The sequence below is a fragment of the Berghia stephanieae genome, chromosome 4 (assembly GCF_034508935.2).
Source record: "Berghia stephanieae isolate SIO BIC M18660-M18661 chromosome 4, UCSD_Bste_1.3, whole genome shotgun sequence".
NCBI classification, from domain to species: domain Eukaryota; kingdom Metazoa; phylum Mollusca; class Gastropoda; order Nudibranchia; family Aeolidiidae; genus Berghia; species Berghia stephanieae.
Window position 1 is genome coordinate 82904963 of NC_088363.1, and position 23190 is coordinate 82928152.

Genomic DNA, 23190 nt, shown 5'->3' on the forward strand with positions numbered 1-23190 from the left:
GTAATAAAAACGGCCGCATATATCTTAATTTTTGGAGAGTGTCTTGGCAGAAAGTCGCATATCCGAAATGCGTCTTTTTGTGAAAGACAAATTATGTCCTTCGGTGGACGAAAGAGAAAAAGACGCATATTACAAAATGCGACCTTCTGTCATATCCACATTCAATATGCGTCAATCTGTCATTCCTCGAAACGAATTTAAACCAAATTAGGTCAAGTCGCATATTTTCAAAATGAAACAGATTTTTTATTTTCAACGATTGAGCTACCAAACCCAGATAGAAAAATGCGCCTTTCCCTCAAGTATATGAATCCCAGAAAATGTCAATTTGACCTAGATACCGATATGCGTCTTTCTTCCCTATCACGGCACAAATATAGGATTGCAGAATTATTACATTACAACATATGGTAAGTTCATCAATCGGGTTTAGGATGCAATTAACCCGAACCAATCGACGCAAAAGCAGCTTAAAACACATTTTAAAAACAAAACAAAACAATAAACAAAAAAAAACAAAAAAACAAAAAAAAAACAACAACAAAGAAACGAGACAGCGTCTGGCGTAATTTATTTAAATTAATCAAATTTTATTATTGGTGAGTTGTAATCCGATGGGACGAATCAGTATTGTTGTGTAACGAATAAGTAGAATAATAGTTTTGCTGGGAGTGCGACTGTGCAAATTGAAGGTAGGAATGTAAATAATTGTGATGCAACCTAAAACTTTAATGAAAATCTTTTTTTTTAAACGACAATGGTGATAAAATTTGTTGCGTACCACGATGACGGCGGAAAAGATTATAAATATATATATATATATATATATATATATATATATATATATATATATATATATATATATATATATATATTATATCAACATTGTTCCGTACTGCCAATGTCTCATGTTTAAAATCGAACGCAGAATTACTGGAAAATCTAAAAATTAGAAAACTATTTTTTACAGGCTGATATAAGAAACGTGCAATCGCTTTTTTAAAAATTCAAGCGTATTCTATTACCCGTCGACTCAAATGAATTATAAGAAAATATGCTAGGTTGTAATACTCGGTTCTTAATTTGACCTTTGGCTATCATTTCGAATATAATTGAGTTTATACAATTCTAGGATATTCGCAACAAAAAAGGATGACGTAAATTAAAATATGTCTCGATACTATCATGTAATGATAACATATCTATCCTTTCTTTAAAAAATATAGCCTTGTGGAGAACATTGTGCTTATTTGAGTCAATAAAAAAAATTGTAAGGCGCACAACTCTACTGAGAGATTTGAAAATTAGAAATGTATTTTTTACAGATAGATAAACAGATAAATTGATTTCCTTTTATAATTTAAAGTCAGTTTGAAAGTTCGTTGAGTCAAACAGATATCATAAAATACATACCGACGACACTAACACTCTCAAAAACAACTAATTTCGACACTGTAAAAAGTTGTCAGTTTGGCGTTTTTACGCAAATCGTTGCATTAGAAATGATGTATTCGCTTAATGTAAATGTGGCTGCTCGAAGCTCGAATAAATGATAATGTGAAATTGAATTACAAAAACAGATCACATGAACGTTTCGGGTTTCCCCTTTATCAACAAAACAGGATGAGAGTATTTCCATTACAACTATGAGCCCTTTACAATCTGGGTTATCAGACCTGCAAATAAGTACACGCTGCTTTTAACTATATAAAGTACGGTGATTTAACGTTCAAAATTATATTTATATTCATAAAATGAAAAATAGTTACTTTAATCTGGTTAATTTTTCGATTTGGTTGGCATTCTACCTATCTCTTTAAATTTAAAATGTTATTACTATCCGTGGAGTTGTCAAGAACTTTACCCAACTATAGCATGGTAAAAGTGGCACCAGACGACTTATGTCTTTATGGAAAACTATTTAACTTCTATTTGTCCTACTCACCACTTCTCCTACAGACGCGACAATTGTGTTATGTCTACAGAGAATGTGGTCAAGTTATGATCAAGATGCCATCCTTGGATTACGACTATTTTTTTTAGACGACTAATAACTTGTTTTAATAAACTTTTCCATTGTACTTTCAAGATCATCTTACATACTATGTTGTTATAACTTTTGATAGGTCTTTTGTGTTTTGCCATTTGAATCGACAGATTTTGACTTAAAAGAAAAACACGACTCAATGGAATTTATCTTTTTGGTGTCTATGCCGAATCCTTTATCAAACTAGCTTTTTTAGTATTCTTTAGCGTAATATGTTACAGGAAAACATTTGAGTTTTGTAAAATCAACTGCATCAGTGATGATAAACTTTATATCTATATCATCTTGGTCAGATATGCATAAATCCAAATACATTCATGCCACCGCTGCTCTGTGTCAACGGAAGCACGCCATCTCTCCTTGGCTATGTGTGCCAATTGGTGTAATGATGATGGTAACTAAACAAATGGCAAAATATATCTCCACTCTTCAATCACCATTTTTTTCGGGCCAATTTGTATTTTAGACATGTGTTCGAAAAACCTTATCCACATCCAATGTCGCAAAGCCAGTGTGTGGGTGTGGATGTGTGTGTGTGTGATATATATATATATATATATATATATATATATATATATATATATATATATATATAGAGAGAGAGAGAGAGAGAGAGAGAGAGAGAGAGAGAGAGAGAGGGCGAGATCAATAATAGATATGGCAAAAGTAATGTCGCATCTCATCCGTTATTTACGTTACAGAAAAGGTTCAAGATGGAATCCCTTCTAAATGAAATCGGAAGCTGCGGACGTTTCCAGACACTCCTGATTTTATCTGCCAATATCCCCAAGATTCTCTTTGCCCTGTTCATGTTGTTTATGTCCTTTGGAAACTACAACCCAGGATGGAGGTGTCTTGATAATAACGGCACATCTTTTGCGATAGAGAATGACACATCTCCGCAATACACGACCGGCAATTGCCAACTGCACGAATCATGTCATGAAGTTGAATACGACCCAAGTGCATCCACCATTGTCACCGAATGGAACCTGGCATGTGGCCGTTCCTGGATATCCTCGATCATCTCGTCATCTCAGATGATTGGCATTCTGATCGGAGCCTATTTCACTGGCTACATAGGTGATAAATTTGGAAGGAAATTCACGTTATTGGGTGCAATTCTCGTCAATGTGGTCCTAAACCTGTTGATCATATTTTCTACACATTGGCCCATGTATGTTGTATTAAAAATTCTGAGCGGAATGTCCAATTCTGCGTACAGGTTTTTACCATTAGTGTATTGCACTGAATTTGTTTCTTCTAAATGGCGAGTCGCTGTTGCGAGTTTTCCGTTCTATGGCTTGGGAGCGATATTATTTGCCGTTCTCGCTATGGTCACCAAAGACTGGAGACAAATACATATAATTGTTGTATGTGCAACAGCTTTTAGTTTCATTATAATGTTGTGGTTGCCGAGAAGTATCAGATGGCTAGCAACCCACGAAAAAAAGAACGATGCTTTTAAAGCAGCGAAGAAAGTCGCAAAGCTTAACAGAAGACCCGTGCCTTCAAAAAGCACAGTTGATCATCTAATATCGATCTGTATTGACGGTGGTGCTAGGAGTAAGAAATATACAATCAAAGATTTATTCCAAAAAGGGGTTAAGCTGTACACATTCATGATTACTATTATTTATTTCACTATTGGGCTCACATTTTATGTAATAAGCTTTGGAATAAAATCACTGCCTGGGAATCTATACACCAATTTAATAATAGTCTATTCAGTGGCTCTCTGTGCAAATGCTAGTGCGATTTTTTTGGGAAATAGATTAGGGAGACGAAAATCGCACTTCTTGTTTTTCCTAGTAATGACATTCAGTCTTTTTGGCGTTGTAACAACTATCTTTACAGCACCAGATAAAACAGAAAGCAAAGGTATCCTAGCGCTAGCTTTAATAGCTAGAGCATCTGCAGCTGCAGCTTGGTATATCTCCACAACAGTTATGAATGAGCTATTTCCCACAGTTATAAGAGGTACCATCAACGGGTGGGCAAACCTCAGTACACAAACTGGAGCGAGTGTAGCCCCTTTTCTCGTGCCAAGGGAGAAAGATCTCATGTATGTGTCTTACTTGGTAATGGCGCTCCTGAACTTGGTATGCACATTTTTCTACTTTTTAATCCCGGAAACAACAGGTAACCAGTTACAAGACACTTGGAAGGAAGTGGTGGTTGAAGATTCAGAACCGGAAGAGGAGAAGTCAAAGATAAAATGCCAGATTGATGACGTTAAAACAAAAATGACAAACAATGTAGAACTAATTGAAAGTCAGTTATCGCCTCTATACACAAATATTTAAGTCATTCAATGCTCATGTATGCTGACAAAACACCTACTATCATTTTGGCCCGAAATCTTTTACTTGAAATAACATCAATCAATTGAGATAAAACAAAGATCCAGTGGTTATTGATGGAAATCCTCTAAAAGATATTCAAGAATTCACGTACTTGGGCAGTAAACTGACAACAGATGGTGACTGCAATGCAAAGATCAAAACCAAAATCAGTAAGGCAAACCAGACATTCGCTTCCGTCAAACAAATTTGGAGAGCAACAAGATTATATTCCAGCACTATAATAAAGATTTTTAAAACCAATGTCTTGAGCGTTTTGCTCTAAGGATCAGAATGTTGGAAGATCACAGAGAGTATCATCCAGAAATTTGAAGTTTTCCTAAACAAATGTCTGCGACAAATCTTCAAGATATTCTGGCCAAACACAATCTCAAATGAGGACCTGAGAGCGAGAGCTGAAGTGGAGTCTCTGGAGAGTCTCGTTAAAAGGAGAAGATGGCAATGGATGGGGCATGTCTGTTGCAGACCTGATGAAACACTGATAAGAAAGGCTCTGCGGCGGACACCCAAAGGAAAGACGAAACGAGGTCGCCCCAAGGAGACTTGTAGACGTACCGTAGAGAGGGACCTAAAATAGAGAGGTCTGTCCCTCGAGATGGCCCCAAGAATAGCTGCTAACAGGACCAGGTGGAGATCCCTTGCATCGCCTCAAGTGCCAGTAGGCCCGGAGAGGATTGAGTGAGTGAGTGGGTGATTAAGATAGATAATCTCGACCTTGTCAAAAGCCGAAATCTCAATGAAGTGTCAGGTTTGAAATTTCCTATCTAGGCCTACCGATTTGATTTGAAGTAAAAGTTTTGGGAAAATTCGAAAAAAGCACGTAAACAGTTTACTTAAAGATGTAAAATCTGACGGATATTAAAAAGTTCATACAATTGATTGATCATTCAGTCTTATTTATTTATTCACTTTTATTTTTCACGTATTTATTTTTTATTTATTTTCTTATTTATTTATTGATCTATTTATTCAAATAATAATAATTATTATTATTATTACATTAACTGCCCAATGGTTCACCAGCAAGACACGTAAGACCTATTTCATACAAAACAAGCCATCAGTCCAGAGTAATTTTTGGAAAACAACAGATAGAACAGTCAGTCGCGGGTGCTTTTAGCCGAGCCTTCAATTATACCTGAACGAGCAGGCAATTTGTGTGCAGTGCCTTACACGACACAACAATACTGCATCGTAACGATTGATGATAATGATGATGATGATGATGATGATGATGATGATGATGATAATGGTGACGATAGTCACAGCGTTCTAATACAATTTTATAGATATGCCGACTCCATACTGTCATCAAAATGTAGTAGTCCTTCAGAGCCATTCGGTCCATGGAGCAGGAGTTTATCCCGGTTTATATAGCGTGCTACTCTATCGCAAAGTACTTTCCGCCAGATATAACAGATACAGCTACCCAATTACTGCTTTGACGTCAGGAAAACAAATTCGACTGCACCGGGATCGACCTCGGTCCCTTTGCGTGTAGAGCGAGTGCTCTACCAACTGAGTTATCTTGATTCCCAACTATCATCAAGTCGGACCAAAATAGTCTATAAAACACGTAAAATGATTATTGCAGTATTTTTGGAAAGAAAAAATAGTTAGGAAAGGGGGACAGTCTGTGTCAACACCGATTGCCGACATTTAATCGAGCTGTGTTCTGCGAGTCTGTTTGTCTGTCCGTCTGCCCGTCTTTATTAGTGCAGTTGATTATACTTGTTAAATCAGATAAACAAAAATATATTATTATAGAATTGTGCATGATAGAAATCCCTCAAAACTAGCAAAATTGAATAAGATCAACGATTAAGCAATTTGGATAATTCGTGAATCGAAAGTTTAGTGAAAGGAAAACATCCGGTTTGACGCTAATAATAATAGTCACCATTGGGAATCCAAGGATGATGTAAATCAATGGTCTAATACGAGTTATTTTTCTCTAAGATCATATTTCGCTTATCTGAAACTCCATAGTTATTGAACAGTCAAGAATTGTTCCCAGATTTCTAACTTTTTCAACAGAAATAATATTACCACTTAAATTAATTTACTACAAGATTTTCAATGCAGTTATTATTATTATTATTTTTTTTTTTTTTTTTTTTTTTTTGCTTCTTACAAACATATTTTCTGTTTTATCTCCATTTAATTTAAGTCTATTTGCCAACCTTCCCAGGATGAAAAGTGTATTCTATGACCCTACAAAGTGTATTTTTCAGCAAAAAAGTGTATTTTGTTCGCACATGTGGAAAAAAAGAGCGCACTATACAAAAATTTATATAAAAGCTAACATCAATCCCAAATCAAAATAAACTCTGATCTTCATCATTCAAGCAATCTCTAGTGATTACAAAATTATCGATTTATCGAGAAACTAAAACAATGGCCATTTAAAATTAGCATAAGGATCAGAAATTGCACTATCAAAGGAAATTGCTTTCGAAACACTCAAAGAAATGACCAAAAGACCCTTAACATGTTGGTAGTATAGATGCTAGTGTCAGTGGAAGAAGTGTTGGTTGTTGTAGCGATAGTGCTCTAGTGGTGGTGGTGGCGATGATGATGAAGCTGTGGTGGCGGTGGTGGTAGAAGTGATGTGGTGGTGGTTGTGGCAGTGACAATGCTGTGATGGCAGTTGTAGAAGTGATGATGTCATGATGTTGATGGTAAGAGATGCTGATGAAGTTGTGATGGTGATATCTGCTAGCCCAGTACATCAGTTATGAGAAAGTTTTGAGTTAAAATATCTGGGAGAGTGGTCTTCAATTCAATAGATGACAATTTGCAACAGTAGCAAGATATTTCCCATATATGTTATCTAATGATCCATATCTCTCTCTCTCTCTCTCTCTCTCTCTCTCTCTCTCTCTCTCTCTCTCTCTCTCTCTCTCTCTCTCTCTCTCTCTCTCTCTCTCTTCTTTTTTTTTTTTTTTTTTTTTTTTTTTTTTGAGCATTCACTACTACTACTCCTCCTACTACTACTTTTATTACTTCTATAAACAACTAATACTATTACTTTGGTCAAATGATGGGAAATTCGCAAAGTATGTAATATGCAGAGACAAGTTAAATACTTCTAAAATGGTTCTAAAAAATTAATTTTGAACCAAATACCGTTCTTAAAGCTGGCCACTTTATAATTCAAGACTCGTACAAAATAATAAATAAAAAAAAAAGTTCATTATAAATTTTATAAATCAAAATAGAGTAATTTAGTTATTATAAACGGAAATAACCCATTTATGTTTAAGTTAATTAGCAATACAGTTTTTAATTGAAGGCTTCCTAGTCAAAGATGTTGGTTCAATTAAATTTTCACTTAGAATTTTCTATTTAATAAGTGGCAAAAGTTTAAATGTGGTCTGAGACTATTTAAAGTATAAAACAAGCTTATATGCATTATTCTATGCAAATCCTCAAAAATGTATGAGAAAAATATTGGTGAAAACCGGCATCATATAAGCAACTGAAATGATAACTATAGTATTAAATGTGATGTATCATTCATTCAGAAACACGGTCAATAGTTGGTGTACGACATGTGTGTATCAATGCATCAAATGTATCATCAAGATCATTCACATCACACATCTTTAAAAAAAATCGTATTAAATCCACTAAAATCGTATCCGCGTATTCGGGGTCCAAAATCGTACTAAAATACGATTAATCGTACCGGTTGGCAGGTCTGTTTTGCATCCGTCCGTTCTTTAGTCGTAATTATGCATACAGTCCACTCCGGATAATCGCAACAACTTGGGATCAGGAAAAATGTCGCGATTAACCAAAGTTGAGTTTCCTGTTTACATTTGAAACATTTTACACATATAAGGTTAACTCAAACCAGTTGTTGCAAACATTGTTCCTCGTCCACACAGACAGAGCAATTTGATTGAAACAAAAACCATATGGCAGGCCTGATAGATTTTGGCAAGCAAAAGCAACTTTAATGCAAGCCGATATCCTATTCAGATCGGATTACTAAAGTGGGCAAGTGGAATCAACCCCTCGATAAGACACCGCAGAAAGGTATTGAGTACAATGTCCTCTGCTCACCCAAAAGGGCGTAGCTGGGTCGGTAAAATCTTGTAGAAAGAAGTATTTAGCGATAGACCAACTCTAAAGGGTAGTAAGTCGCAATTTTATATTATTGTTTAATGCTACATAAATCAGAATAAATTAAGGCCCTGTGGCCTTTATGTCTCTGAAGGAGTCTGTGCGGCTATGTGGTCTTGTGGTATGATTACTTGGATCGTGTCCTGTACACGCCTAACAGGCAAGACGTGTCGTTGTGTGCTCTGGTGTATTTTAATTGTTTTGTGATTTCTACATATTGATACCTGGACATTTTTACTTCGTTGTACTCGTTAAAACATACTGTTTCTTATTGTATAGTTTTTATCAATTCTTAAGAAAGGACTGCTGTATAATTCTGTATTTTATCATGGAAACTGTAAGTTTTAAAAGATTTTTACATAGTCACTTTATGGCCGCCGCTCTCTTACAAACATTGTTCACCTTATTTTTAGCCGTGATTTACAACCATCATTATTTTAATAATTGTGAACACTTATATTCAACATCTGATTTTTATAACAGGCGTCGAGGCGGTAAACGTAAACAACGTCACATTCCAGCTGTGATTTTTAACTCAAGTGATTCGATTTTTTACAACAATATTAATAAGAACAGGCCTCGGGGGGCAAACGGAAACAGCACAACATCTCAATGGTAACAACTCGTCGTCCACCCCGCCCCCACACAAACCCCCGTCCACCACCAACACTTGTAACTGTGCCGACCACAAACAGTTTCACAAACGACAACATTGTTATTGGTCTTCTAAATGCACAGTCCTGCCGTAACAAAACAGAAGAATTAAACGATTTATTAACGGAGAAGAACTTCGACATACTATTTATAGTAGAGACATGGCTCTCACAGTTTGGAGACGACCCAGTTGAAAAGGCAATGACACCCCCTGGGTACCAATTTAGATCGTATCCAAGGAAAGATCAGCGAGGGGGTGGCATTGGCGTATTTTATAAAACAAAATTATCTAAACATGTGGAAATCCTCGAAATGCGCTGCAAAACAATGGAGGCCATTGATCTTATATTGTCCCTCCAGAATACAAGATACAACTTCAACTGCATCTACCGACCGCCAGCAAACAAGAAAAACAAATAAAATTACCTAATGTTAGGAAGGAAATCAACGAGATGCTAACTTTGCAACACACGCGTCCTGGCCATTCAATTATACTCGGCGACTTTAATTTTCACTTCGACAACGTCACAGACACCGCTAAATTGCACGAGTCATTATCGGAGAACAACATGTGCCAGATCGTAACAGCGCCAACCCACTCTGCTGGTCATATTTTAGATTGGGTAATTGTAGAAAATTCAGAGTCCCAAAAAACCAACGCCATCGTCGATTATCTCCCCTTTTCGGACCACTCCCTCATTTCTTTCAATCTTGACGTTTCAAAACCATGCCAAGAAACAACCACCACATCAACCAGAAACATTAAAGACATTAATTTGGAAAATTTCAGAGGCGATTTAGAAACAAAACTTACTAAAAATTAAATGATTTCTCCAGACCAGTGGAACAGTTGTCTCATCGAAACGCTTGACAAACATGCGCCATTCCAAACAAGGACCGTCACCAACCGCAAGTATGCTCCGTGGTATACGTCGGACGTTAAGAAGCTAAAACGAAGTGTCGGAGAGCAGAAAGACTGCTGAAAACATAGACCTTACGATTCATAGTGAATTATTCAAGAACACATTTCGTGCCTGGAAGACAACAATAAAAAAGGCAAAGACCACGTATTTTCTTTCAAAATTCGAAACTTCTAAATCTTGCAAACAATTATTTAACATCTGCAATGATCTACTTGGACGTGACAGATGCACTTCATTACCATCTACAACCAATCAAAGAGACTTGCCAAACACATTTGTCAACTTTTTAAAAGACAAAATCCATAACATTCGTTCAAAACTAGATCGGCATGAACCATTTGTAGATACAAATACATTCTGTGGTACCACTTTCGACAAGTTCCAACCAGTTTCACCTAGTTTCATAAACGAGTTGATAAAAAAAGCCCCCATTAAATCCTGCGACCTTGATCCCCTACCAGCACAGCTTTTGGCCAGCTCCATCGATACAATATTACCGTCCATTACATCAATCATAAATACATCCATACTGACTGGCGAAGTTCCATCGTGCTTTAAAAGTGCCCTCGTCAAACCACTTCTGAAGAAACCATCACCGGACCACAATATATTAAACAATTATCGTCCTGTATCAAATTTACCTTTTTTGTCAAAACTTTTGGAGAAGGCAGTTCTTACACAATTAACATCTCATCTTAAGAACAACAGTTTGGAACAACCCTTTCAGTCAGCCTACAAACATCAACACAGTACTGAAACGGCACTTCTTAAAATCTTTAATGACTTGTTATGTAATGCTGATGCTAACAATATCAATGTATTATGCCTTTTAGATCTTTCAGCTGCCTTTGACACCATTGACCATGACATTTTGTTAAGAAGACTAGAAAATACGTTCGGCATAAAAGGAATTACCCTTAAATGGTTTACATCATATTTACAGGATCGATGGCAGACTGTCGTGGTGAATGGTGTTCAGTCAGAACAAGTTTTACAAAATTTTGGAGTGCCACAAGGCTCTGTTCTTGGCCCTGTCCTTTTTACTGTATATATGCAGCCCCTTTCTAGTGTGATACCCAGATTCAATCTGAGTTATCATTTTTATGCAGATGATACGCAAATATATGATTCAGCACCCCTTAGTAATTTACAGTTCTTAATACAACGAATTACGAGCTGTTTTAATGAGATTAAATCTTGGATGTACCACAATAAGTTAAAATTAAATTATAGTAAAACTGAGATTTTAATGTGTGGAAGGCCGAGTATCCTTAAACAGGCAAATAAATCACCTATTACTCTCGGAAATAGCACAATAGAATTTTCAAATAAAGCAAAAAACCTTGGCGTCATCATTGATAAAGATCTTTCCATGACAAGCCACGTGAATAACACCATACAATCTATGTACATAGAAATGAAAAAAATAAGCAAAATTCGTAATTTAATACCGAAGCATATAGCAGAACTTTTAATTAATTCCCTTGTTTTATCTAAATTGGACTATTGTAACTCACTTTGGGCGAATTTAGCTAAAGACAAAATTAGCAAACTTCAGGTTGCTCAAAATAACGCAGCCAGGCTGATTGTACGCAATAACAAAAAATACCCGTCAGCAACTCTTCTTCTCCGTGAGTTACATTGGCTTCCTGTGGAAAAAGAGTTGCCTATAAGATTTGTACTGTTGTCTACAAATCCCTGAGCACGAACAGTCCCTCCTATATTAAAGACCTTCTAAACAGATATGTCCCCAATAGAAACTTGAGGTCAAGCAATGACCAATCAATCCTTGTCAAACCTAAGCCATTGCGTAAAATAGGTGAACAATCTTTTCAATTTTCGGCCCCCATTTTTGGAACTCTCTCCCATCACACGTGAGATGCTCGGATTCGTTGACAACGTTCAAATCTCGCTTAAAGTTTTATCTTTTTACGTCATAATGTTGCAATATTATTTTCATATTTTGTTGTTGTTAAATTGAATTCGTATCACGTTTCCTTCACACTTGTCTCACTGTAATATGTTTTGTTTTATATCACTGTAAAGCGCTTAGAGCCTGTGACAACGGGGTAAAGCGTTATATAAATGCCATTTATTATTATTATTATTAGTTGTGGGTGATGCAAAGTTGAATTCTCCCCCCCCCCTCTCTTTCTCTCTTTCTCTCTCTCTCTCTCTCTCTCTCTCTCTCTCTCTCTCTCTCTCTCTCTCTCTCTCTCTCTCTCTCTCTCTACTCTCGGTGTGTGAATGTATGTATGTATGTATGTATGTATGTATGTATGTATGTATGTATGTATGTATGTATTGTATGTATGTATTATGTATCGTATGTATGTATGTATGTATGTATGTATGTATGTATGTATGTATGTATGTATGTATGTATGTATGTGTGCAATCATCGTTACATCTGTTGAAAAAAAAGTAAGAGCGCACTACAGGCCTCTAGATCTTGTCCTACAATAATATTATGTGTTGATGTTGGGTTAGACCCATGACGTAACTATAGTACTCTAGTCGACCATGGTGAGACCCCTTGTACAGCGCTGTCAGCACAAATGGATTTTATGCTATCTAAAAGCTCACAAAGGCTTCACAAATAAATATTAAGACTCACAGCATTAATTTGGTTTTGTTTTGTTTGTTTTTAAGGGTTTTACGGCGCTTGCAACACATTTAGGTTATATCAGCGCCAGTAAAAAGGAAGAGAATGGGATAGTAAAAGTTCTAGAATTACAATTAAAGCACCCAAGAAAAAGTAAGACATAGGGGAACTGGGAACAAATGGGGATCAGATGTAGATTCCAAGAGCATACCACAAATGTACTTCGTTTGAGATCACCTATAAGTCTCATCTGGACACAAGCCTAAAATCAAACAAAAAGGAAAACACTCAAATGTTTACATAATACATTCAAAATAACAGATATAATAATACATAAGAGAGAGATGATTTACAAGGAAAAAAATCTCATCTCCCAAAACAATAACTATGCATTTGACTGTTTCCCTCTCAACTAGGACTCCGGCCAGGGCCAGGACAAAACCAAAATCTGGTTTTATGTCGGAATGAATTACATGAAGAAAACTGAGTGTACAATTAAAACGATCAGACTTTTGCTTCTCGAACTTTAAGACTCCTTCCGCACTAGGACAAAGCTGTCCCAGGACAAATTTGTCCTGTCCCACTGGAGAAAACTTCTATTCAAAAGGGGTTCCGCACTAGGACAGGACTGTCCCGGGACACACCTGCGCGAATGCGTTATTATTATTTTTTTTTTTTTTTACAAGATTCAAAAGTTTATTTGTAGGCAATTGCCAATATAACTCATACAAGAATATAATATTTTCACCAATCAATCTCAAGTAAAAAAATCAATAATAAAGCAAGGCAAACAATGATAGTAATAATGATAATAATATATAATAATAATAATAATAATAATAATAATAATAATAATAATATATAATAATAATAATAATAATAATAATAATAATAATAATAATAATAATAATAAATAATAATAATAATAATAATAATAATAATAATAATATAATCATCATCATCATCATCATCATCATCATCATCATCATCATCATCATCATCATCATCATCATCATCATCATCATCATATAATAATAATAATAATAATAATAATAATAATAATAATAATGATAATAATAATAATAATAATAATAATAATAATAATAATAATAATAATAATAATAATAATAATAATAATAATAATAATGATTATAATGGTGATAATAATAATGTAAAATCTTCTAATTAATAGATTAGTTATTTAATAGTTTGAATTATAAATTAATAATTTAATAAATAAGTCCTTGGTACAACTATAATAATTCACATTGTATGAATCATCATAAGATACGACATGACGATAATGATTTTTTACACGGCACAATGGGATTTGTTTACATAAGATTTATATAATCATGAAGTATTCTTATAGCAAGAGTAATATTATTGCTGCTGCTGCTACTACTACTACTACTACTACTACTACTACTACTACTACTACTACTACTACTACTACTACTACTACTACTACTACTACTACTACTACTACTACTACTACTACTACTACTACTACTACTACTACTACTAGTACTACTACTACTACTTCTACTATTACGACTACATCTACAACAACAACAACAACAACAACAACAACAACTACTACTACTACTACTACTACTACTACTGCTACTACCACTACCACTACTACTACTACTACTACTACTACTACTACTACTACTACTACTACTACTGCTGCTGCTACTACTACTACTACTACTACCACTACTTCTACTATTACGATTACATCTACAACAACAACAACAACAACAACTACTACTACTACTGCTGCTGCTGCTGCTGCTGCTGCTGCTGCTGCTGCTACTACTACTACTACTACTACTACTACTACTACTACTACTACTACTACTACTACTACCACTACTACTACTAGTAGTAGTAGTAGTAGTAGTAGTAGTAATGGATGAAATAGAGGTTGCATATTTCTGTGCTTTACTACGTGGAAAAACAAGACAAATTGAAAGAGAAAACAATATTGGGTGCATCCTTTAATGACCAAAAGATTGCTCAAGGGTCAATTCCGTAGACTCTATGGTGATCTCCGATCTTATCTTAAATGACTTTCTTGGAATCACCTCATTTTACCCAGGTGCAAATGAGTACCAGTTCGCTGATGAAAGTAATCTTTGACGGACTAGCATCATTCAAGAGGATAATAGAAAGCCAGCATGGCTCGGTGGTACGGTCTTTGCTTCGTACCCGAAAGGCATCAGTTCAATCACCCGCTGATGTGCTGTTGCCTTGAGTAAGTCACATCGCCTAGCTGAATCTGTGGCGCTGCACTGCGGCTAACGCCTGGTTATACCTCGCCCTAGCTCAATTTGCGGCGCTGCATTGCGACTGACTCCTGGGTTATTCCAGTCTTCCCTTGGAATAGACCCTCAAGAAAAATTTCCCCTATGGGATGAAAAAGGGAATTTTATATTTTTTAATTTTAAACTGTTATCTGTCTGCTCAACGCTACAGAAACATGGATAAGTTCCGGATTTATAAGCTTAGGAGGCAAGATGGCCCATGGTTAGCGCGTTGTACTCTGGACTCAGAGTTTCTGTGTTCGATTCCGACCGAAGCCAATTTGTACTTTCTAGAGCAAGAAAATTTACTCCAATCACTCACTCCATTCAGGTGTCAAAGGGTACCTGTCAAGCTGGGATAGTAATCTGCGATAGACTAGCGTCCTGTTCAAAGGTTTTCAAACAAATACGTTAATTGTCCGCTTCACGCTATTGAAACCGGAATAACTCCTGCACCATTGGCTACAAGGCTCTAAAGGAGTTAATTTGTCTTACAATTAGTCCAATTGGCTCAGAAGGACTTACTTAAAAATATTTTCATTGAAAATTCCCGAAATAAATAACGATAAAGATAATTGATTCCACAAGGTAGCGAATGGACGTGCGATCGGTTTTAGACACGTTACTGCTGTGTCACAAAATGTGACACTTCTTAAATTATATTTATAAACATAGATACGTTTTTAAATTGCCGAAAATGTTTATGTTGCTATGCCTTCTGTACGTGGTTTCATCACATAGAATTATTTTTTGAATTGTTCTTGCTTTTTTATATTCAGAATTGAAATAAATAAATAAATCATAACTGTGAAATTGAATGTAAGCTTCAGTTCAATATACGAAAACAGATAAAATGGACGTTTCGGGTTTCCCCTTCATCAACAACACATGATGAATTAAAAACTACAGACGAATGAGATAATGTGGTAGTGGCGTTGTTAAGATGCATAAACAAAAACATTGATGGGCAGGAAATTGTATGCTACTTTGTGAGGAAGCGCGAATTAAAACAGAGCAATAGAAATTTATAAAAGGTGAGTACTTAATTATGTTAAAAGAGGGGAGGCGGGTAGGAACTGTGTAATGCAGTATAGAAGACAGTGAACTAAAATAAAGTGTGGACTATTGTTGGAAAATAAATACAATGGAATTGGAAATAAATACAAAATGTAAGGGATGTAGGTATTAATATATTAGTGGCATTAGCAGCAGCAGAAGCAACAGTAGTAGTAGTAGTAGTAGTAGTAGTTAGTAGTAGTAGTAGTAGTAGTAGTAGTAGTATAGTAGTAGTAGTATAGTAGTAGTAGTAGTATAGTAGTAGATAGGGATGCAGAAAATAAAGACAGGCATTTCAATTTTGACACGGCGCCGCCAAGTCTTGGACTTTTTTGTCCTAGTGCGGGTCTGCTATATTTTTCTACTATCACAAGCGATATGAACACGGGACTGGGACAGTCCTGTCCCGTTGATTTTGTAGCATTTCACAACGGCTTGGGACACAACGGGACTGTTTTGTCCCGTCCCAATAGGTGCGGAAGATTTCTCTAAATTCTATATGTTACAGATTTGGGACAGGACTGTCCCAGGACAGTCCTGTCCTAGTGCGGAAGAGGGTTAAGATACAAAGGTCACCCTCCTCAACAAAGGCTTTTTATCTTAACTAAAATTTTGAGCTTTAGATTCTATTTTAAGCATCCCGTCTACCCCGACATAATACTATTTTGAGGCAAATGGTCACAAAGTAAAAATTTCGAACATTTAAAAAAAGTACCTTAATTAATTCACAAATCACATTCCAAATAATACATCGACATTGTAGTGGGTTATACCACATTAAAGACTTTTTCTCACGGTCCCAACAGCATTTCTGAGAACAAAGCAAGGAAACTTTTCCAGACGCACTCGAAATTACCACATCTTCAGTAGCCAGCGGTCGACAATAGGCTTCAACAGTAGTGGCGTCACTTCCCTCGCGTAATGACGCATAGTAACTTAGTCTGGTTCTTAACTATCGGAACAATGGCGGACGCCCTCATGAAATACTTCTCCGACGAGCATAAAATTGTATCCAGAGGAAGTAAACATTATAAATCTGATCATGTTTTGACTTTTGTACAATCTGATCACATGACATGTGAAAAAGTTCTAGCCAGCATGAAGAATAAAGAGTACCGATTTTCTTTGTTTAGAACCAAGCTGCTCGTTGCTGGGCGGACCTGACATGAGACAATTGAATCCTACTCTATTACTGCGATCAAAGCGACGTCACTGACCAGCTCCATGACGCCCACTACCAACTAGGTAACAAAACCACGTTTATGATGCCTCTACTATTAACGAGCTACCTAATACTTATCCACCCAATATAATTACCACATATATGACTCCGCTAGTTGCACATCTAGCAATTGAACCCGAATGGTCAGTTAAAAAAAAACAAACCCGAATCTCTAAAGTGTGGATCTGATTGGTTCCTGCCCCAAACCAATGTAATGTGTTGTTTATGGTGGAGACTAAATTTTACTTAATAAAAAAGATAGTGATAATGCTCCGACCAATCATGCGTTTTACATAGACAGTCAGCTTCTACACCCGTAGTATCGCCTATTAATTAATAGGTACAGGCCAATGATTTCCCCGTTACATAATAAATGTTAATAATAAACAGCGATAAATAATGGCTCGTCTAAGAGGATATTTTTCACAATAAAATCAATAAAGAATAAGAAAACAAGTGGCAGTGCCACTTATATTTGACATAAAAGGTTAGTCTGATTTATTTTGATTTATACGTATAAATGTACGTATTTACAGATTTTTGTTTTATGACATCAAAGAGCACTAAAACATAGCCACTTGATTTGTATATTTGCGAAAGGCTTATCTTGTGGACTCCGAGGTTCTTAGCCGGTTTCTGGCCGTCTCTCTGGTAACGCTTTGTTACGCTGATGTAAGGATATCAGTATCAGGCTGGAATTCCTCTTCATATTCCAGCCTAGGAAAGGATTGAAATCTGGTGTGGTATGATAGATATGCATGGATTCAGATGAATTCGTGTTTAACTTCTTTGGCCTGTCTAATGTTTGCTTCAAGGCTTAGAATAAAGTCAGACCTAATACACAGGCATACGGCTAAACAAGCCTACTGACACTATAATATAAATAATCTACTGCATGAGCATTATAAAAATTGACTCATAAATATTCAAAGTGAAATAAATAATGCTAGCGCTCATATAGGAAGATCTTAAATAGAGGTAAATGATAATTACAACGGCCTCATGAACTTTACAAGACTTCACTGGTCTAGATAAAACAACGATAATGTAATGTATGATCAAATCACATATCCAAGTCATAATGATAAAATGCATATCAATATCATGATATAATCATAAGGTATAGGAAAAGTAAGAAGCAGAAGGTGGTTTTGATATAAAGTGGTAGAGCAGTGTAATGTGGTATTTAAGGTGGAGATTAAATTTGAAATTTTTTTTAATAATCGAGTGTTTCACATAGGTTGTCAGCTCCTACACTCACAGAATCGCCCTATTAATGAGAATTAAATTATAGAGGTCTGCAAATCCTATGATTTCCCCGTTAAATATTACATGGAATTATTTAACAGCAATGAGTATTGGCTCGTATACCTGTCTAAGGATATAACCTTCACAAAACAATTCGTAACAAATAAACAAATTCCAGTCCCACTGAAAATTGACAATAAAAATAATTCAGATTTATTCTGTTTGAAATATTGTGGCATGTTTTTTTTAATGCCGTAAGATGTAAATCTAACAATTTGAAGCGCTGGTAAATTGTGGAGCACTTAAATCAAAACTCATCATCAGCATCGCATGGACTTTAATTAATACGTATTAAAAGTAGATGGGAGCATCTGTGTTCTTGTGTGATATTATCATTTTGCCATTCAATTTTCTTGATGTATTCCTAGTTTTATTAAATAGTGTTGAAGCACTGTTTACGATCAAAACAATGACAATACACATTGGAGAGTGAAAGCTAACAGGTATGCCCTTCGGAAGCAGGAGAAATACACATTCTAACGTCGATAGGACGTGTCTTCTCTCAGGCACTGGTCAGCGCATTGCAGTGTATGTATTCACAGGTCTCACCAAGCTCCCTTTTTCAGCCATCTTGAAAACCCCGGAATAACGACACCCCTGGATAACGACATTTTCCCGGCCCCGAGCTATGTCGTTATCCAGGGGTTGCAATGTATTATGTATTTATAAAACGTATTATTTTCTTACACTCTCTTAATTGTTAGAAGTTCGAAAAGTCATTCCAAAACCAACGACTCATATTGAGAATGCAATCCCTAGAGAAATCGCCTATGCAGATGATGTCGATTTTATTGGATCAACACCAGCAAATATAGACATCATACAAAATACCCTCATGAAATATAACCTCCAAGTCAATGCCAATAAAACCGAATTTACAACAATATCGAGGAACAAAGAGGAATGGAAAAGAACAAAGAAAGTCGGCTCACTAATTGGAGACACCGAGGATGTACAAAGAAGAAAACAGCTATCAAACGCCGCACTCAGTAAACTCACCAATGTATGGATTAGAGGTGACAAAATAAAGAGAAAAACCAAACTGAAACTGTACCATGCTCTTGTAAAACCGGTACTTCTGTATAACTGCGGCACTTGGGCGTTGACAAAATCCGAAGAAGAACATCTGGATGCCTTCCATCGCACACAGCTAAGAAGGGTACTGGACATCAAATACCCCAAAAAGATCTCAAATGAATCACTCTATAAGATCACAAAAGAAAGACCAATCTCCCTTGACATTTTACAACAACGATGGCAACTTTTCGGTCACATACTACGCAGGGACAAAAACATACCAGCAAACCAAGCCATGTCGGGATACTTCCAAAAACACGGGAACCTTTTCAGAGGAAGACCGATCACAACACTCCCCGTGATCCTAAACAAAAACCTCACAACACTTGGACAAAGCATTAGTCTCATAACGGCAGGGGACCTTGAAAATCTGAGAACCCTAGCAGAGGACCGGCAATATTGGAGACACCTCACACAGGAAATACTGGAAACAGCCAAGGCGACCCGATCTTTCGGTCGAGACGCGAAAGGCATCTAAGTCAAGAAGTCTCTTAATTGCCTACTTATTTTACCCAATCCCACTCATATTATTGTAACCCGTCTGTATAATTATTTGGATTACATCATTGGTGTTTTAAAGGATTTGGTCTTTGAAATCCTTTCAACATCGCTGCTCAAAGGTTTGTCACTGTACATTCATAAACTTATCTATATAGATATAAGCAAGACTATTTATAATAAAAAATCTTTACCCAATGACCTGAATTCCCAAAGAACCTGTTCACAAGCACATGTCTGATCACTGACTTCAGCTACCAATCCAACCCTCGGCGCCTCAATTGCGCAGAAGAATCTTTGCTAGCTAGCCAGTGCAGCTATTCATGGCCGATCGCTACGAAACAAATAGGAAAATAAAAATAAACTTGAGTAATACGGAAAGACAGGATGAAACCCATAGTCTAATTCTAAATGAATTAAAATAATTATAATATCTGTTTAATTACGTGTTAACGTGTTATTAGAGTGAGGCTACTCAAACTGATATATGTTAAAGTATTTCCGCCTCAGTGGAATTCATTATCTATCGTATGAACCTGATCTTCCCCTGTATAACGCGCCACTTCTACTACCACCTATCTTCTATTAAAACTGTATTACTGATGTGTCGGGAGGCCAGGATCTTTACCCCAATCTGCAACAGAGGGAAAGAGGCATCAGGCGGCTTTTTGAATCAGTGGGGACATATCTGACTTTCATTTTTCTGCTTTAAACTGCCATAATCCCCATTGATCACGACAGACATGTTCATGCATATCACAATAATAGTAAAATTGATTATCGCTTGAAAGAAATATCCATATCCAACGTGAATTGTAAACAACCACGGGAGAATTTTCTAAGCTCTGAAAGGGTAATCCATTCGAGGACCAGCTAATAAATTCATGAAGCCGTGTCTATGCTGATAAGAAACAGTGTTTCAAAAGTTTGTTGCAGTTGATTTATGTACAAAACATATCTGGTGTACTTTGATGAAATGCCTTTTCATATTTGGGACAGAAAGCTATTACTTCATATATTAATAGATTATATTGACCCAAAACTTGCAAAAAACATGAACATGAGAAAACTTTGAGACAACAAGTCTAAGGCTAAAACTTATTTAAGTATTTGACAAATTGGGAAAAAAATCAATTACCCGTAGAGTGAGTGTTTCCTGGCTAGCATTCATGAGAAAAATGTGTTTTCGTTCTCAACGTAAGGCAGATTTGACTAAAGATTGAAAAAAAATTCGTATAAAATGCCGACCATGAAACAAACATAGATCTAAATATAATATACGTAAATAAATGAGGTGAAGTAAAACTTGGTAATACGTAGACGTCTATAGTGCAATAATAGTGTAAGCTGTTAGAATAGCATAGACTAGTATAAATTTCAAGGGACGTACGGATTATATAATTGTAAATAAATAGATATCTAGTAGATTGATGTCAACATATAAGAAAAAAAAATAGTAATAAGCTAAGAATTAGATACAGTATAATAATATCGTAAATTGACTGAGAAAAAATACAAAGTATAAATTACATGGCACATATAGAATAAATACGTAATTGTAAGGTTGTAGTAAACGATTTTATAAATTGATGTTTAAAAATTGTAGGTATGGAGTAATAGTAAAGAAGAAGATTCAAAGTTAAAACAGACGTAGACCAAAATTTATAAATTATTTTCCTTATTAAAAATTCTGCAACTGGAGGTTCAGATAGACAACAATTCATCAATCACTTATGTTCGACTTGGTGATCTGATTATTTAGATGATGAGTTGGATTGTCTAAAATATTTCCAATTTTTCTTAGGCAACTTTCTGTATATAAATCATTAAAAGACATGGATCCTGTGGTAAGTTTGTTAGCTCTTTTAATAGTCTTGTCAAAGCTAGCTTTTGCTGAGCTAAGACAATTCCCCCCCCCCCCCCCCCCCCAGGCAGTAATACAAAAAACCAAAACATTTTCTATTACAGATCTATAAAACAGCGTACAAAGTGTTTTGTCAATATTTAGTTGGGACAATTTCCGTAAAAAGTACATTCTTTGATGAATTTTCCTATTGATATAACTGGTATGTATGTCCCACCGTAATTGGTTGTCCATGGTGACTCCTAGATATTTGTATTCTACTACTTGCTCTACTTTTTCATTTTTAATAGTGATCTGGTCTTTGGTAATCTTATATTTTCTTAAGTCTATAATTAATTCTTTAGTCTAACTTACATTCAGTTCAAGGTGGTTATTGTCGCACCAGGAAACAAATCTATTTATTTCTTCCTTATAATTCATTTCGTCATTATTAGTGATTAATCTTTGTAGAGTAATACTGTCTGCAATTTTAAAAGGGGTATGTTTATTTAGATCTGAGCTTTTAAAGTCGTTTGTATAAAGTATAAAAAGCATGGGGTAGATTAAACAGCCCTACACCAGTATTTATTATTATGTTATTGGAGACATCTCCTCCTATTTGTATTTAGTGTGTTCTATGTGTGAGACGTCTAGCACCCCGGAGATGATATAGGGATTTATCTTTAAAGTATCAAGGCGATGGGGCTGAATCGTATTAAAGGCAGACGAGAATCAACAAAAAGAATTCTGCAGTATCTTTTAATAAGGATAGCATCTTCTACAAAGCGCTAACTTTGGTAGGCAAATTGATAAGGGTCTAAAAGAGGTCTAATATGGTTATTGATTCTTAACAAATTAAATAAGCTTTTCAAAACATTTCATGAAAATTGATGTGAGAGCGACATGTCTCAGATCATTCATTGATTTTACTTTGTCTTTTTTGGGGACATGAATAATTTATGAAGTGTTCCAAATACTAGGGATGGAAGAGCACGAAAAAGACATTAAAAATATAAGTATAATATAACATAATTGTTCGGCACATGTTTTCAAAATGTTACCTTTTATACCGTCCGGTCCAGCCGTCTTCCGTCGAAAGCACACTAAACTAAAAACAAATTGAATCTATCGGCTCGGTGAGTTGAGAGTGA

General features: G+C 35.8%; 2 protein-coding genes and 1 long non-coding RNA gene across 7 annotated transcripts in view; 1 reads left to right on the forward strand and 2 right to left on the reverse strand.

Moving 5' to 3' along the window:
• Positions 1 to 23190, reverse strand: part of LOC144971392 (uncharacterized) — a 53864-nt gene that overhangs the window by 10188 nt on the left and 20486 nt on the right. The window lies entirely within an intron of this gene.
• On the forward strand, positions 377 to 5289 carry LOC144971395 (solute carrier family 22 member 10-like). The gene is made up of 2 exons (XM_078912223.1): positions 377 to 692; positions 2749 to 5289. Exon 2 carries the CDS (start codon positions 2761 to 2763, stop codon positions 4351 to 4353), a length of 1593 nt encoding a protein of 530 aa, XP_078768349.1. The 5' UTR covers positions 377 to 692; positions 2749 to 2760; the 3' UTR covers positions 4354 to 5289.
• LOC144971397 (uncharacterized) overlaps positions 17826 to 23190 on the reverse strand; it is a 5833-nt gene continuing 468 nt past the window's right edge. The window contains exons 2-5 of the long non-coding RNA XR_013645127.1: positions 23101 to 23190; positions 21335 to 21408; positions 20391 to 20530; positions 17826 to 18048 (exon numbers count right to left, since the gene is read on the reverse strand). The exon at positions 23101 to 23190 is cut by the window's right edge and continues 25 nt beyond it. This is a non-coding gene — a long non-coding RNA (uncharacterized LOC144971397). The remainder of the gene's footprint in view (positions 18049 to 20390; positions 20531 to 21334; positions 21409 to 23100) is intronic.

What these genes read in the sequence shown, in the direction of transcription:
- LOC144971395 (XM_078912223.1), top strand. Translation starts at nt 2,761, where the DNA reads ATGGAATCCCTTCTAAATGAAATCGGAAGCTGCGGACGTTTCCAGACA.